At 40.6% G+C, this 18858-nt stretch overlaps 1 protein-coding gene across 15 annotated transcripts in view; it reads right to left on the bottom strand.

The window, feature by feature from the left end:
- OSBPL1A (oxysterol binding protein like 1A) overlaps window positions 1-18858 on the bottom strand; it is a 208648-nt gene that overhangs the window by 99926 nt on the left and 89864 nt on the right. For 10 of the 15 annotated variants that reach the window (XM_029219688.1, XM_029219679.1, XM_029219694.1 and 7 more), the window contains one exon: window positions 8658-8774. The exons of 2 other annotated variants lie outside the window; for them this stretch is intronic. In XM_029219688.1, the coding sequence (XP_029075521.1) occupies window positions 8658-8774 (117 nt within the window). 3 more of the 15 variants (XM_029219766.1, XM_029219775.1, XM_029219783.1) reach the window with 3 other exon arrangements.

Below are 18858 nucleotides of genomic sequence, written 5' to 3'. Positions count from 1 at the left end.
AAACACCATTGCTCAGTCTTCCCACCTGAAACACCATTGCTCAGTCTTTCTGGCAGCTGTGGCCACATGACTAAGTTCTGCAAGAATGGAAGTGATGTAAGGAATCCACCCGGTCTCCTTAAAGGGCAGGGCACACTCCTATTTTTTGCTCGCTTGCTTGCTTCCTTCCTCCTGACTAGACTTTAGTATTTGGAACAGCCGCCGACACCTGAAACTGCCACACCAGGCCCAGACTGCCTACCTCCCGTCTTCTTTAAGGTGAAAAAGAAATTCTCTAACTTAAGCTCATGTTCTTTGGCTTTGGGTTTGTTGTTGTTCAATGCTAATACTAACACTAATACATGTGATGTTGTTTCAAAAACTCCACAAATTATTCTAATGTGGCTTCTGGATAAGAATTGCCAATTCAGGAGAATTTCAGTTTAGTTAAATATTTGCTGGGCACGTACTACTATTTCAAGGTACTGCTAGGGATACAAAGTATCAACAGAAGAAGAGATTCGTTAATCCCTGGAAGGAGATTATAGTCTAGAAGGAGAAAAAGACAAAAAGACACTTCACATTCCTGCCCAGTACACCTATTTAAAATGCAAACCCATCATTACTTTTAAGCTTTTCAATGGTTCTTTACTTGCCTTCATTTACAGTCTCCAAAGTGGAGTGTGTGTACCCATGAGATATAGGAATATTATAAAGTCTTTTATATTTACTTTTGTAAAAATATTAGACCAAATGTTACATATACAGATATGATATATACAGATTCACAACGGTGCCTCCACATGGTCCACGGGTCACTTGGTCCAGGGTCAAGTGCAGGACGCACAGTAACTTCGGGGAAGAGTGGAGACTACCACTCAGAGGCTGACAGAAGCAACTGCTTCCAGGGTATCGTGATGCACTGCAGTTCATGAGAGCTGGTTACGAGGACTTACAGACTGTATCATCTAGCTTCAGTTAATTCACCAAATACACCCATAACGTAAAGAGCACTACAAAGGAAATCCAGATCAAAGATACTAACGATGCTAACAAAGTGAACGAAGGGAATACAGCAAAGGCTTCTACTGCCAGTGGGAGCTCTGTCAGCTACCCTGGTAAAAACAGATCACATACAATCAGATGACAATAAGCCAGTTCTCCAGAAGACCGTATGAAATATGGATGTGGATACATATACATAGAAATATGGATGTGTGCAGGTCAGCCTCTATTTATGGGTTATTATTATGCCTTGAGATATAAACTAATGAGCACATGAAGTCATGACATTTGTCTCAACATTTAAAAGCTAAGCATCGAGAGGGTGAAGATAAACTTCCCCAAATTTCTTCAGTGATGTTTAAAGTTACCTGACATTCAGTCCAGAGCTTTACCTTTTCAATTTCTTCACTAAATGTAATCAAATGTTTAGCAACTCCTTTAATGGTTTTTAATAGAAAAGACAAAAAGCTACAAGTCACTTGAGGAAATACTTATTCTCAAATTACAAAAAAAATAGTAGACAGAAAATAGTGTGATGAAAAACTAAGATATATTCCTTTGTCAGAAAATACTGCTGTAAGACAGAAAAAATTGAAGATATGAAAAAACAATTTAGTGTGGGATGTTTGCCCTACAGAAGATTACAGCTGCTTTGAACATGTCTCGGCTAAACCATGTTTGAATAATGAACTATAAGAACTAGTTTTTTTTTTTTTTTAAATGAACCTCTAAGGGAAAAAATGTATCAAAGAAGATATGTTCTCAATAACTAAATAAAAATTTTTTATGGAAAAACTGTGTATATGTATAAATGCAATGTCCTCATGGAGTATTTATTTTGACCAAAATTTTTTACACAACCCAATTTTAAAATGAGCAAAGAACTTGAACAGACATTTCTCCAAACATATACAAATGGCCAACAAGTATATGAAAAGAGGCTCAACATCTTTAGTCATTAGAAGAATGCAAATCGTAACAATGAGGTATCACCTTACAGCCACTAGGACAGTAAGTGTTGGTGAGGATGGGGAAAAAAAGAACCCTTGTGCCCTGATGGCGGGAATGTAAGATGGTGCAGATGCTGTGGAAAACAGTTTGGTGGTTCCTCAAAAAAAGCTAAACACAGAATTACCACATGACCCAGAAAAATCACTCTTAGGTATATACCTCAAAAAACTGAAACATGTTCAAACAAATACTTGTACAAAAGTGTTCAAAGTAACACTATTCACAATAGCCAAAAGGTAAAAACAACCTAAACGTCCATAAATGAATGAATGAATAAGATGTGTTGTATATATACAATGGAATACTATTCAGTCATTAAGATAAAGTACTGATACATGCTACGATGCACACGATGCTGGAAAACATTAGGCTAAAGGAGCCAGACACTAAAGCTCACACACGCAATGATTCCATTTATAAGAAATGCCCCAAACAGGCAAATCCACTGAGACAAAACACAGATTAGTCATTTTTAGGGGCTGGGGGCAGGGGTGGAAACGGGGAGTGACTGCTTAATGGGTACAGGGTTCTTTTTTGGGATGAAAATGCTTTGGAAGTAGATAGAGTGATGGTTACACAACATTGTGAATTACCAAATGCCAATGCACCTTATGCTCAAAACAGTTAACTTTACGTTATATAAACGCTATAGTTTTTTTTAATTAAAAAACAAACTAAAAAAAAAGCCCCCACGAATATGCATTTCCCATATGATCCAGCCATTCTATTTGCTCCTAAGTATTTATTGATACCTAAGAGAAATGAAAGGTTATGTCCACACAAAAACTCCACACAAAAACTGGATACAATCCAAATGTCCATCAACAGGTGAATAAACTGTGGTACAGCCATAAAATGGAGCACTATTCAGCAATAAAAAAGAATGAACTATTGCTACGAGCAACAACATGGATAAATCTGCAGATCATTATTAAAGAAGCTGAACCTCCTCCACCCCCATAAAAGCATGATTCCATATATGTAAAATTCTAGACAATGCCTACGGAGCACTAACTAATTAGTGATAGAAAGCTGATCAACAGCTGCCTGTGGACGGGCGTAGAAGGGAGAGGAGGAGGTACCACAACAGGCAGGAATAAACCTTTGGAAGTAATAGAAATATTCCTAATCCTGAAAGTGATGATGGGTTTACAACGTAAACGTGCATCAAAACTCACTGAACTACATTTTAAATGTGTGCAATTTATTGTCTGTCAATTATAACCTCAATAAAGCTATGGAAAAATGAGAATATTTAGCAATAGTAAGGGCATAGTGAAAAGATCACTCACTCACTGACAATGGGAGCCAAAATAATACATTTCTTACTCAAACATATTTTCGAAGAATATGTATGACAAAGAAAAATACTCTGATGCTACTGAAAACAACATAGGATATCAAACTGCAGTGCCTGCTGTATTTGTGTATTTGCCAATACAAACAAACAAAGACAAACCAAAACCTCCTGCCAGTGGTTGCTGGGCTCTGGTGTTTATATTCTTCCCTATGCTTTATAGAAAATAGCTCTATATTTTATATATATATATATATATATATATATATATATATATATATATGTATGTTTGTGTGTGTCTTTCATAAATCTCTCATAATTTTACAATTAGCAAAATATCTTTAAATGTGTCTATTTAGGAATTGATGTTTGCAAACTTTTGCATCAAAATCGCAGTTGTGAAAAATCTGCATTGCATCAAACGCAAAATGATGCTTACAAGGTACCCTCCTATGGTGCAGCACGCATGGCTCTCTCAGCCGTCTACTATAGGAACCCGATCTGAGATTCTGTTAAGCACGCTCCTGCTGCATCATGGCTGCAAAGCTTCTACCTAAAAATAGCTTTACTCTTATGTAATCACTCGCCACAGATTTATATATCTTATGTATCCCCGAAATACATTTCTTTTTTTTAGAGATAATCCCGCAGGAGGTAAACAACCATTTTTAAAAGCAGAGAAGTTTAATCATAATCTAAACAGATCTTATTTTCAGATGTTATTCAAGGGCTCTGTAGCCGATAGTTCTGTTGGTGAAAATAACTAGAAAAGGTAACGCCCTACCAACTCTGATTTTTTAAATTAACTTTATTGAGAGATTATATACATCAATTTTAAATGTAGAGTTCAACGAACAGTCACAAATGTACACCCCACATAACCAGCACCGCTATAAAGATAAAGACCATTTCTCTTCTCTCCCTCCCCCAGGTCCCCTCACTCTCCCTGTTGTCCCCAGCCCTGCAAACCACTGCTCTGATTTCTGTAACTTATGCTTTAGGTCTGTCTGCTCCTGTACTTCAAATAAATGGAATCGTGCAGAGTGTACTCCTTTGTGTCTGGCTTCTTTCACTCAGGATAATGTTTTTCAGATTCATTCATGTTGCTGCAAGTATGAGCAGTTCTTTCCTTTTCACTGCTGAGGACTATGCCACTGCATAGCTACACCGCTATCCCCAACTCCCCTCTTTTAATGCCTTCAGCTCTGTCTCTGGAAATATCATTTTGTTGAACATCATTAAGTCCACAAAGACAATAACTTTGCTTTTACAGAATTTTGATGTTTTATTCTGTTTTGACAAGTGTTCTCATGGTTCTCAAACTGGGCGGGGGGGAGGGGATGACTAAAATATGCTTGAATCACAGCTCAGCAAATTTTAACTCCATCTGAAGAAAACATTTTATGTGTCTAAAGCAGTGCTTCCCAAGTTTTGCAAGTCCTGGCACACATGGAAAACAACCTTTGTGTGGCACACAGGAGAGACCAAGCACCTGATTTGGGGCTCTGGCCATTCTAAGGGTTGAAAAGATCATTACTCTTAAGCCCACTACTTGGAAAGCTCTGTTAAGTTATACTTAAAGAATAAATATCCTTGTTTTAATGACCAATATTGATCTTTACAAAACAAAACTCTTATGAGCAAATAAGGTTATGTATTCAATAAAATATTGATTAAGCAACCAAAGTGACTGGAAAATTCCCAAAGTCTTAAAATAATGAACATGGCTTCTAATTTTTCCTTCTTTAAGTACACTTTAACATTTTTTCCGGGGCTTCCCTGGTGGCGCAGTGGTTGAGAGTCTACCTGCTAATGCAGGGGACACGGGTTCGAGCCCTGGTCTGGGAGGACCCCACATGCCGTGGAGCAACTAGGCCCGTGAACCACAACTACTGAGCCTGCGCGTCTGGAGCCTGTGCTCCGCGACAAGAGAGGCCGCGATAGTGGGAGGCCCACACACCGCGATGAAGAGTGGCCCCTGCTTGCCACAACTAGAGAAAGCCCTCGCACAGAGACGAAGACCCAATACAGCAAAAATAAAATTAATTAATTAATAAACTCCTACCCCCAACATCTTCTAAAAAAAAAAAAAATTTCCGATTTTTTCAAACAAAACAAAAAAGGACCCATGACTGTCAACTGGTGCCCAAGCACCCCTTCCCAGCCTAGTATGACACAACTTCTTCACAGAGGGGAGTCAATCCTCCCATTGTGCTCTTCATGCCACAAATATTCATCAACCACCTACACCATGCCGGGCATTCCAGGCTGCAGGGAATCAGCAGTGAACAAAGCAGACAAAAATACCTGCACACAGAGGACTTACAGTCTACCAAGTGGAAACAGGTAAAGGAGTGAAATACACAGTGTGTTAGGTGGTGGAGAACACTAACAACAAAAATAAAGCTGGGAGGGGAAAGCGAGTCCCAGGAACCAGGGTGGCCAGGGGCTTACCGGGCAAGCGCCACGGGATTAAAGGCCAGGGTGAGGGAGAGGACAGCAAGTATCAGGAGAAGAGTGCTTCAGGCAGAGGGAGAGCAAAGTTCTGAGGTAGGAAGGGGCTTGCGAGTCTGTGGCACAACAGGAGGCCACCGTCCTCAGAACAAAGCGAGTGGGGCAAGAGTGAAGCAAAGGAGAGGCCGGAGAGGCCAGAGAGGCAGGGTCCACCCCTCAGGGCTGGGGAGGCCATCATAGCCCTAGAGGTTCCTTCCCGGGAGCGGGACGGAAAGCCAACTGCAAAGGGCCATGCTCTGCGCCCCAACTTCATGTGGGACGCCAGGCTCATTTCTGGAGGACACAAAACCTGAGGGCAATCGGTGAAGAGTAAGGATCTGGAAAGCCTGACACAGGAATAACTGCTGAAGGAACTTGGAGATGCCTGGCTTGGGGAAGAAATTTATTGGTCTCTCCAAAAGCTGATGAATTGTCACAAGAGGTAATTCCTTTCACTTTTTTGTGATGCTGCAGAGCACAAACTTGAAACCATGAATTAAAAAAAAAAAAAGAAAAGAAGAGAAAAAACCTCGCCTTAATGTAAGTTTTAACTTTCTAGTATTTATAGTTTTCCTACAGTAGACTGGGTGGCCCTGAAAGATTATTCATGTATAAGAGTAGTAGTAGCAGCTAGAAGCGCAAGAGCTAACATCTAGGTATGTCTACTATATGCCAGATGTTATGGTAAATACTTGGTGTGCCACCTCATGTAATCCTCCCACAATCCTATGAGGTAGGTATTATTAACAATGAGGAAACTCAAGCTCATTGAGATGACACGACCTGCCTAGGATCGCAGGACCAGTAAACGATGGAGCCGGTGCTCGAACCCAGGTCTGGGTTTGACTCAAGCTCCAAGCCTGTAACCACTGGCACCCCCTGCCTGTATGTCCATCGATGGCAGTGTTTACATGGTACATAAAGGGACCATCTGGCTGGCAGGAAGTTGGAGAGAAGATTCTTGCAAATGGAGAAAAATTAGGTAACCTCTAAGATCCCTTTTTATAATTTTGTGGTTACATTTTCCCATGTTTTCATCTTACTTTTAAAATTTTCCTTTGACTTCAAGGTTTATAGAAATTTTATACTCCTAAAAACGGCTAAAGATCTAATAATTTCATTATAGAATGTTAAATTACCTGTCCAATTCTAACACCGAGGATAACCGTGCTCTGATTTTGAGTAACACATATTTTCCTTGATTAGTTCCCTTGTACAAGTGAAGGTAGGCTTGATTTTTCTCAAGTACAGTTGATCCTTGAACAATGCAGGGGTTAATCCATGTATAACTTATAGCGCACCCTCTGTATCCAAGGTTCCTCCACATCTGCTAATTCAGCCGACCACGGACCATGTAATACTGTAGTATTTACTATTCAAAAATATTGGCATGTAAGTGAATCTGTGCAATTTAAACCCACGTTGTTCAAGGGTCAACTGTATATCAATTTCCTTGTCTCATATTTTATATCTACCACCATTCAAACATACCTGCACTTTCACTTTCCTTTGTAGACAAGATAAAATTCTTTTCAATTGAGCAATTATCCTTCCAAATACAACAGCAAATCGACATTTGGTATCTAAAGTACAGAAAGATAACATAAAAGTATAATACAGATATATGAACTTAAACCAAGTCTACAGTCCATGGAAACCACATCCCTGCTTTGTGCAGTTGTTTTTTACTGACTGAAGGGGAAACAAGGGACTAAGGAGAACTGGCACTGTGCACCCTCCGCTACACTTGAACCAGGGTAACTTCTGAATGGTTTGAAAAATAATGAGAAAGCACTGCTCTGCAGGGCGGTTATGAGCCAGTGTAGAGTCTGGCAACCTTGGGGTCAACATCTGGATAGCAAACATGGTTAACTCCACTTAAAAAAAAATTATTTTCTTACAGCCAATTATATGGCTACTATAAAGACAAAAAGAAAACCCAGGAAACAAAAAGTGTTGGCAAGGATGTAGGGAAATTAGAACCCTCGCACACTGTTGGTAGGAATGTAAAATGGTGCAGCCACTACACAACACAGTATGGCGAGTCCTCAAAAAATTAAAAATAGAATTACCACATGACTCAGCAACTCCACTTCTGAGTATATGCTAAAAAGAATTAAAAGCACAGACACAAAGAGATACTTGTACACTCATGTTCACAGCAGCATTATTTACAACAGCCAAAAGGTTGAATCAACCCAAATACAACACTGATGGATGCACGGATAAACAAAATGTGGTATATATACATACAATGAAATAATATTCAGCCTTAAAGAAGGAGAAAATTCTAACACATGTTACAACGTGGATGGACCTTAAAGGAATCATGCTGAGATAAGCCACTCACAAAAAGACAAATATTGTATGATTCCACTTATATGAGACTCCTAAAGTAGTCAAATTCAGAGAGACAGAAAGTAGCAGCATGATTTCCAAGGGCTAGGAGAAGAGGGGAATGATGGATGAGTTATTGTGTAATGTGTATAGAGTTTTAGTTTAGGAAGATGAAAAGGGTTTTGGAGATGGATGGTGGTGATGGTTACACAACGATATGAATGTACTTAGTGTCACTGAACTATGCGCTTATAAATGGTTAAGATGATAAATTTTATGCTATGCAAATTCTAGCACAAATAAAATAATTAAAAGTTTTTTCTCCAAATATAAAATAAACAGTTTGATTTGCATTGACATGAAAAATAAAAGGCTCCCGTTGTAACATATCACATAGCTTAAGTTGGGTCCTTGAAATGATCTACTACAAAGTCAACTAATATCAAAATGTATATGTTCTTCACATAAAATAAAACCACAGTATTAAGTACAAATCTGTTCCTAATGTTTTAACAACTATTTACTTAGTACTTACTACTTGCAGAAAAATCCCCAAATTATCATCATCACATCTGAATGCACTCTGGGGCACAGCCACGTGCAACCAATTCACAAGAGAACGTTGTAATCCAGTGATTTCCAAACTGGGAGGCTATGAAAACACAGAACAACTTCTGATACAATAATGGGGTAAGACCTACAAGTGATGGCGTCTACACAGATACCATGGACAAGCCTCAAATCTGGCTCTGAATTCTCTTAAGGCCAAAACAGAAAGAGAAATACAATATGCCCTTTTAATTGTCCACAAGGAAGAAAATATATCACTTCTTTAGGGAAAACAAACTCCCTCCTTGTCCTTAGCTCTCATTTCTCATTCAGGGTAATATATAGGGGATTAAGAGTATTTGAGGGCAAAATAATCAATAATGCCACTTAAGCTAAATTGTTTTGAAATGCCCCTGAATAGAAATGGAGGGTGTAATTCCAACTTAAAATTCAGTGAGGGACATTTTTCAGAAAATCAAGAAAATATAGCCCAGGCTGTAGCATTCTGATGGTTTAATTTTAGGATAAAATTTAGAACATTTAGAGACATGGATAAATTCTATATATTCCAAAAATGTGACCTCAACTAAGCAAAATTTTCACAAAAAGATGGAGAGTGTTTCCTGTTGCGAACCTGGAATACAGGTATTCTGTGCATAATCCAAAGACACTGACATATTCTTGGCCATCTGATTATTTTTAAAGTTGGTATCCTTTTGTCGAATCGAGAAATTAGCTTATAAATGTCCACATCAGCTTTGAAACAAGGTGGACTGTCTTCTCTAACGGATGAATTTTCCTAATTCAAGCTGTGTGTGATATAGTGTGTTGTTCTTCAGCATTGAATTTGGAGGCAGATCCCTGGATCTGGCTCTAAGTGTAGCCCCTCCTAGCTACATAAACTCGGGGAGGTATTGAACCCTCTCTCCAGGCCCTACTCTCACCTGTAAGAATGGAGGCGACGAGATCAACCGTAACAATCATTTCGAACTGTGTTGTATGGAGGCACCTTAGTGGATGAGGAGGTGCTTTTACTTTTACTTCTCTCGTACACTGGCATCTACTTTAGCACCCAATAAAACCTGAAAATCACCAGACGTGTAGATGCTCTACAATCTAAGATTGAGTCTGACTCTGTGATTTTAAACAACTCATCCATACCACAAAATAAAGTAACAAAATTAAGTGAAGAAAATATTCAAAGTTAAATCATTTCTAAGAAATTTTATTAAGGAGAATTATATTCCCACACTTCATTTGCAATTCAGTTGTCCAGAACCCAGAACAACAAAATCTCCCTCATACCAGCATTTTAAGTGAAGGGTGATTTCTCAAGTACCTCAGAAAGGCACAGTGTCATGAATGTGGCAGATAAAAAGATAGGTAAAGGAACAGATGGTATCACTGCAGCTTAGGATCCAACCACTGGACATAACAACGTGTCCACTTCTCCACCCGGGGAGGCTCTGAGCTCCCTTCCCCAGAGGACAGACACCTCTTCTGAATCCCTTTCAACCACTGGGCGGAGCTCCAGTGCTCTGGTCATTCCTACCACCACCGGCTGCTTCCCACCAGGGTTTCTCTGATCCAGCACCCCAGGCCACAAAACACTTGAACACCACTTCTCTGTCCCTGAATTGAGCAAAAAATCCTTTCAAGATATTTTTCTGAAAATAGAGCTCGGGAAGACTGTCTTAACATAAAACTGATGGGTTTATCCTTATCTCATTTGAGTCTCACAGCAACTCATGAAATAGGGAGAAGGGGTCTGTGTTAATAACCCTGTTACCCAGGAGCAATGTGAGGCCCAGAGTCAGACAGCAAGGAAAAAGTCACGAATGCCAGAGCCCATATTTCAGGACTCCAGGTAATAGGAGCTCAGACTCTACCATCTATGCCATCTTCCTACGCCTGCCCTATACTCTCCCTAACTTTGCCATCGGTTGGACTGTATTAGGAATAACAAAAATCATCAGGTACATAATGATGAACCTTTGAGCATCTAAAGAAAATTAGACACCAATTATCTTCTTTTTCCTCCTTGGTGCTGGAGCCAGGGTTCTAAGGAGAAGGAAAGAGCAAGATGAACAATGTTGAGCAGATAATGGAAAAATCCTGCAGGTATTGGGGGGGTGGCGGTGGTTAGAGTGTAGAAAACCGGGAGACAGAAGAAAAAAGTGGGGGCAGAGGGCAAGGGAAGACGATCATTCTTCTTCCACTGCACAAAGTATCTAGGGGTAGAAAAGAGGGGGTGAGGGAAAAAGAGGAAGAAGCTGAGCAGCAGCTGGGGAAGAGAAATGGAGAGAAATGCCAAGCAATGAAAACAAGGAAAGTTGGGTAAGAGAAAAAAAAAAATTGGAAGTAGTCAAAACCTTCCAGAAACTTTAGGTATTTTAAATATTAGGAGGGCAGTACTCTACATACAGTAGTAGTTCTCGGTCTGGAATGATGAAGTCTAGGAAATGTATTATTCAAGTCTATAAAATCATCAAAGTAATGGATAGAGTTAGCAGTGATATATTCACTATATTACAAAATACTAGAATTAGTATTGAAAATTGAAATCTAGAATTGAAATCTGGAAAGGAACAAATTTTGAACAAATTATCCAATTTAAGGAGACAGAGAATAATAAATGTATAGATACTAGGAAGAAAATAAACTCAAGGAAAAGTGACAGAGATAACTACAGAAATTTAAAAGAAAAAGATAAAATAGATAAAAGCTAGACAGTTCTTTGAAAAATAATCAAATAAACAAAGCCTTAATGAGACTGATCTTACAAACAGAGCAAAATTCATTTGGAAATAGCCAAATAAACATTAGAAGAAAGAAAATGGAAGAAGATTAGAAAAGGGAATACATAATTACAGAATGAACATAAGTTAAAAAGACAATAAAAGAATATTATGAACTTCCTTATAACAAACAAATTTCAAAACTTAAATGGAAATGATAAAATTCCTCGAAAGATGTAACTTGTCAAAACTGACCCAAAGAGAAACAGAAAACTAAAATAGCACTATAACCATTAGATACATCTAATTGGTCCAAAAAAAAAAAACCTCACAAAGGTGGTTTTATAAGAAAATTCCACTAAATTTTCAAAGAACAGACCATTTCAATTTTATACAACTCTTCCGGAGAACAGCAAAAGAGAGAATACTCCCAAACTCACTATATGAGGCCAGTGTAACCTTGATAATAAACCCTGATGAGGACAGAACAAAAAAAGGAAATTACAAGCCAATCTCACTTATAAACAGATGTTAAAAACCAAAACAAACCAAACTGAGGAGAATGTTAAAAATAATACATTATGACAGGTTAGGTTTAGTCCAGGTACACAAGGATGGCTTATCAATAAAAAGAATCTGAAACTATAGTTTGCCACCTTCACAAATAAAAGAAAAACCTCATGATTCTCTTGGTAAATGAATATTTGATAAGTTCAACACCCTTTCATGATAAAAAAAAAAACAACTCAACAATATAAGAATGAAAGGGAACTTCATTAACCTGATAAATGGTATGCACCAAATATCTTTCTCAACATGGAATCATTAGATTCCTTTTAAATACCAGGGATGAACATGGATTCCTACCACCTCGGCTGCTGTTCAACATTGTCCTGAAGGCCCTAACCAGTAGAGTAGAAAGAAGAAAAATAAATAAGAGGTATAAGGACTGAAAGAAAGGAACAAAACTGTTATTATTCACGGACTGTCTACAGATACTGAACCCCAGTCTATCTTCATTATTTTTACTTTCTACTCCCCACTCACTCCTCTGCTCACTGCAGTCAGGCTTCATGCTGTCAAGCTTCTAAAACTTCCCCCATCAAAGACACCTGGCTACCAAATCGAACAGATTGCGTTTCAGTTGCTACTTCACCTTCTTGGACCTCTTTGTCCCCTGGCCCCCCAGGCTGCTTTTCCTCAGTGCATTCCACTGGCTCTCTTTCTTCCACAGACAGTATTCATCGTTTGATTTCAAACTTTAAACGACACTTCTCCTAGTATTATTATTTACTCCTTCAGCCTCGATCACCATGTTTAATCAGGTGGCTCCCAGTACTAAAGATTCCCAAGTTTTTATCGGACAAGTCAGGATGACCTTATTCAGATGTCATCGTGTTCAAAGGTGAACTCATCCTCCCCTTTCCTCCCTACTTCAGCCACCTTCTATCCTGTGACTTATGCCATGAATGTGGGGTCATCTAACTCTACCGGCTTCATTCCTCACACTCAATCTATGATCAGCTCCTACTCATATTGTGTATCTCAAAGTCTCTCTTCTCTCTGCTCTGTATCTTCCTTTCCTTTTCCACAGCCACCAACTAGGCTCAGACTCTGATTCTCTCTCTCGAATTCCTGCACCTGGCCACTCTGCTTTCAGGCCTGCCCTCTAATCCTTCTCATGAGGAACAAATCTGATTAAATCTCCCCCCCCCACCCCGCCGATTAAAATCTCTCAGTGATTCTAACTGCCCAAAATAATCCAAACTCTTCAGGCATATTTTACAAAGTCTTTCAAGAAGACCGACCCTGCTTCTACTGATCTAGCCTTGACTTTCTCGTTACCTATCCCACTCTGTTCCAGTCTTAATGACCTATTTGCTGGAATTCATCCCTTTCTCTTCCCCCTATGTTGTGCTTTCTGTAAGAACCTAGTCACAGTCATCTGGCTCCTGCAGTAATCTCTTAAGTTTTATGAAGACAGGCTGGTGCAGCAGTATCTGACAAGATGAACATTCTGTAAATACTTACTGAATTAAGGGGAAAATTTTACATAAAGTAATAGATATCAAATCTATGGTGCACCATTATAAAGTTGTATAGGGGTTACATCCTTAACACTCTGAAGTTAAAATGAGAGGAAAATTATGTCTGCCTATAACTCATTCAAAACTCATTAGCTAAAGTAGAAGTCGGACACTGCTCTCTGATTGGAAAACGGCAGTGAACAAGACAAACACAGCTGCATCCAGGTTACAGTCTTGGTACTATCGTGAGATACAAAAACTCATGATGATAGATCTTGGGTCATACCAAGCATCACAAGGCTAATACATACACACAAACACACTTCACGCTACTAATTAAAATCTTATGTATTTCTGTTCAAAAACTTCACAAAAGTTACCAAAACGCAAACCAGCTTCATTTTACACAAACTTCACATTTATTTAACTTATGTCCCAGCTGCTTCCAAAACTAAGTTGTAGCAGTATATTTCTGGATCATATACACAACAAGCTAAAAATTCAGGAATAATGTGGACTAAGTAAAAATTCTAAATTCCTACTTTTTAAAGGAATTAGAAGTTTTCTTATAATCTTCATGGAGCTGATATTACACAATGATAACTACACAACCAGAAATCACAATCCTTTTTAAGAGAATGTAAATGACAAAGTCAAAAACTGTACATAGAGCTTAAAGTATGGTGTTGCATAATTATTTTATGAAGTATGTATAATATTTAATATGTGCTTGGATCATATTTATATACTACCTTGATTATCGGTAGATGCATTTGCTTTTAATATGGAAAACCTAATAAGCTTTTTAATTTCTCCCTGTTCTGCACAGTGCACAACTACGGGAAGGGCCATTATGGGGTTCACTTTCACCATCAATGAAATCCCCTAAAATTAATGTTTAAAGAGCTCCTAAAGAGGGAAGACTAGAGTACTGCAATTATATTCACGGTGATACAAATCCCTTTAGGCCCCCAATCTAGTAAAAAGTAGTACTGGGACAAAGGCTAAAATAGCTCTCTGGGTCTTCATGTTCAGATTAAACATCTACTCAATTCAAGCTGAGCTAACTTGCGAAGTCATCAGCTTCCAGGTCAAACATTATTTGGACCAGAGATTAACTGTGGTGTGTCCTCAAACTGAAAAGAAAATTTATATTTAGATCCCTATATTCTAGCCTACACATTACTCCACCAACACGCATTTCAAGCATTTTTCTCTTTTGCAAAAGACTCCTGCTAAGCAATGCTGTCTTCTAAATGAAATGCCTTCATTCTGTCTTTGAACCTAATTAAAATTAAGGAACTTTTAATAGCTTTAATAACCCTCAAAAGCTGGAAAAGCTCTTCCCTAGCATCTTCCCCTCCTTAGTACCACCCTCCCTCCAAATCCAGAAAAAAACCTGCACAACAGAAAACACGAAACTAGCCACATGCTGTGAATGCTGGGGACCATGATTCTCCACTGGTTTGGGCTACAAAGGAAGCCTATGAGTAATCAAAAATCCCTAATCAAAACAAAGTTAAAAGCCACCTCCCCACTCCCCGACCCCAGTATAATTTCCCTTTCTCTTCTCAATCCACTCAAGCATCTCCCCTCCTCGTTTTTTTTAGGGAATTTTAGCGGCCTCTGAACAGCGGATGGTAAGTTCATCTCAATGTCTGCCAGGGCTGAGACACGCGAAAAATCACTAACTTGTAAGGTTATTTAGGACAATAATGTCTTTTAGTGCCTCACTCCTCCCACTCCGGCCCTACCTGACCTACTACCAGTATTTAGCCGAAAATAATATCTGTTCACGTGCTTTACCCCTCAGCGGCTCTTCCCGCAGGAACCGATGCAAACACACAGCCGGCCGGGCGGGCAAGGTCCCCGGCCTCGCGCACCCCTCCCCACACGCCCGCGGCCGCGCTCCGCTCCACACACTCGCGCCCAACTCTTCTTGGATCCACTTACATCCCTGGATCTCGTCGGGCCACCCTCCTCCTTCCCTCCCCGGCGTCCCCGGACGTCCCCGGGCGTCCCCGAGCTGCCCCGGCGCAGGCACTCGCTCACCCACCTGGGCCGGGGCTCCCCGGCAGCGCGCTCCGCCCAGCGCTCCTCGAGGCTCCAGCAGGAATGCGCTCGGCCTGTTCCTCCGCCTCCACTCCAGCCCAGCCCGGAGGCGCGACCCAGGGCGGCACCGCAAGGTCTCCCTGAAGTCACCTTCGCGTGGCCCACCCCCCGGCTCCGGCGAGGTCGAGCAGAGGCGCGGCCCAGGACTGCGCCCAGGCCGCCCGAGGTCCGCGATGGCCCCTCGGCCACACCGCCACCCTCCAGGACTCCCGCCGGCAAATGGCCTGCGGCGGGCGGCTCCGCGGCGGCTGGCGTCGTCCGTCCCTCCTCCCCTTCCCCCTCCCTCTCCCCGGCTGCGGCGCCCGCTCGCTCCGAGGCGCAGGTAGGGACCTGTCAGGGGGCTGCGGGAGCAGCGCGCGGGGATTTCGGGGAAGGTGGCACCGCTGCCCGGGCTCTGCGAGCATCCGTGGAGGCGCCGGCCCGGCCCTGGAGCGGGCGCTGTACTGACGCCGGTCCTGCGGACGCGGCCCTGGCAACTTTTAAATGGCCAGCCTGCCCCCCGGGAAAAGCAGAGGGATCCTCTCTTCTGGAGTCTTCCATTCGAAGGTAACTGACACACAGGCTTACACTTAAGAGTTAACGGTCCGATTCCACAACAAAGACTGAGCTAGTCTGCACATATTTATTTTTCACACACTTCCTGGGCTACCATTTGAGCAATGAGGAAAACAACAGTATTGACCCTACTAACGTGAAACCTACTCACGTGAAATAGGTGTTTCTGATTCTGGCGACCCCTAAAGGGTGGACGAAGGCGTAAAGGTCAGTAAGATCCACCACATACATGATATACTTAAAAGTGGGATGTTCAGGCTAATGAAATTCCTCGTTAACTATGAGGTTCTGGTGAGGAAAAACAAACAGTAGTCTTAAACCTTTCTAAGGTATACAAATCTGTCCTCGACTTTGGGAAGCAGAGTAATACTGAACAAAATTGAGTATTTCTTTGACAAGATCCTAGGGTACTTTAAGTTCGCCCTTCCAGCAGTGGTGGCTGTATTTGCACTACAGATGAAAAACGTGTAAAAGATGAGACAAGGCCACACTCGGAAAAATGGGAATTAATGTCGGTGAGGTTTCAAGGTGTCTTTGAAAAGGCAGTTTTGTTTTTTTTTTCATTCTCAGTTGGTGACTAAATATTATCACATTTTGAAAAGTCACATTTGTCACTGAAGAAGAGACCTTGCTACAGAATCTTTCTCCCTAGGCCCTAAAAATTAGAGAAAGAATTCAGTTTGCAAAAGTAGTACCAGGCAGCAAAACAAAACAATGAACAACAAAGGCTACTTTGTTTCAGAAGGCAATTTACAAAGCACCTAAAATGTGCCAGGCACTGTACTGAGGAACTTCACATAAAATAACTCATTTGCGTTCTCATTTTCAGATTTGGAAATGGAATTCCCAAACATATATTAATTTGCTCAGGGTCAAGATAGCAGAGTTTAGGTCCTGATTGGTCTGACCCAAAAGCTTGTATTCTTTCCTTTGTACATTCATTATTCATTTATTCAAGTATTCATTAACTGTCTACTAAATACCAAGCACTATGCTAGAAACAGACGCTACAAAAATAAGATACTTACTTGAGGAGCTCCAGTTAAGTAAATATATAATCAGACAAGTAAATATATAGTGATACAATGTCATAAGCGCTGCAACAGCAAGGAACTCCTAGACTAGGAGGGACGTTAACTCAATTTTGAAGGGTGGAACCTGGGATTGCGAAATGGTTAGCAGTCATCCAACACAGCAATCCTGAGAACTTTATCTAACAGAATGGCAATGGGGAATCTGTGTGCTGGCTTGGAGGAGACAGACAACTGAGATACAGGAAGTAAAAATGACAGGACTTGATTAAACATGGGGCTGAGGAAGAAGAACGAACCAGAGGCAGCTCCCATGTTTCCGGCTTGAGTTATCCAACAGGTAACTTTGAGTTGAATCGGTAACTCGGTTCTAGGCACTTTGGTTTAGAAATGCCTCTGATGTATCCATATGTAAATGTCCGAAAGGCAGCTGGATACAACTGGTTCATAGCTCAGAAGATCCAAAGTGGATATACCTGAATCATCATGGATTTCTGGGTTGAAGGAGTGGGAATTCTCCAGGGAGAATGCTGAGTGAGAAGGCCACCCACAGAAACCTAGGGAATACTAACATGCAAAGCACAGGCAGAAGAAAAGATGCTTTAGAAGAAGACTGAGGAGGAGTTGCTATACAGGAAAGAGAAGCCAGAAGAGGGAGGCACCATGGAAATCACAGAGAAGCATTCCAAAAAACAAGCAGTAGTCAAATGCCAGACCCTTTAAAAAGACAAGCAAGATAATTTAAAGATGTTCTCTGATTAGCAACAAGGAGATATTGGCAAGAATGGTCTCAGTGGACTAGTTGAGGAATAAAGAAGTAGAAACAGAAGGTATCACATTTTCAAAAATGGAACTGGAAAGGGATGTAGGGAGATAAAAGCTACAAGGGAGAATTCAGAAGAAGAGAGTAGCTGTTTTTGAAGACAGGAGACAGATGCCTCCAACAAAAGGAAAAAAAGATAAAAATCGGAATGAGGGACTAGTAGGGAGTTGGCAGCATGTACAATGTTCGCCTAATGCTTGACAATAAATTTTGCTCAGAATAGAGATGAGAGAGAGAAAGGTGAAGGCCTGAAAGATATAAACATTGCAAATGAAAAAGAGAGGGATTAAAGGACTCTGAACAGCTCAGGAAGCTAAATGAGTATTAGAAATCATGACTTTATAGAGTTATCAGTCCACGTGAGGGCATGGATTCTCTCCAAAGACTTTAGCATCTGGTCCAGAGTAGCAAGTACCTTTGGTTGGTTCCAACTGAGAGTCTGAATTGTTCCATTACACCACAAGCTTGGCATCACTATCTTCCCACCATACATTTGGGTTACATCCCTTTAGCCGTGAGGAGATTTAACATTTTATAAGTGAGTTTACACTAAAAACTGATTAGACTCATAATATCGAGGGGAGCTCAATAATACACAGACCCAGAGGGCACCAATGATGACTTCTGAATGACATTTTAACCACTTCTGATACCAACCTCTGGTGAGAACTGTAGAAAGAATGATTCATGAAACCAGTTTCTAGCCTTTTGAATGGAACTCTCAAAACAAGGTTAAAGAAAAACCACAGCCTTCACATTCTATTATAGTATGTTTCCCAAGTATATCATAAAACATACAGTAAAGGGGCTTCCCTGGTGGTGCAGTGGTTGAGAATCTCCCTGCTAATGCAGGGGACATGGGTTCGAGCCCTGGTCTGGGAAGATCTCACATGCTGCGGAG

The sequence above is a fragment of the Monodon monoceros genome, unplaced genomic scaffold (assembly GCF_005190385.1).
Source record: "Monodon monoceros isolate NGI ecotype Baffin Bay Population unplaced genomic scaffold, NGI_Narwhal_1 Super_Scaffold_1, whole genome shotgun sequence".
NCBI lineage: Eukaryota > Metazoa > Chordata > Mammalia > Artiodactyla > Monodontidae > Monodon > Monodon monoceros.
Note: the sequence above shows the minus strand (reverse complement) of the source record. Positions and strands in the feature narration are given on the sequence as shown.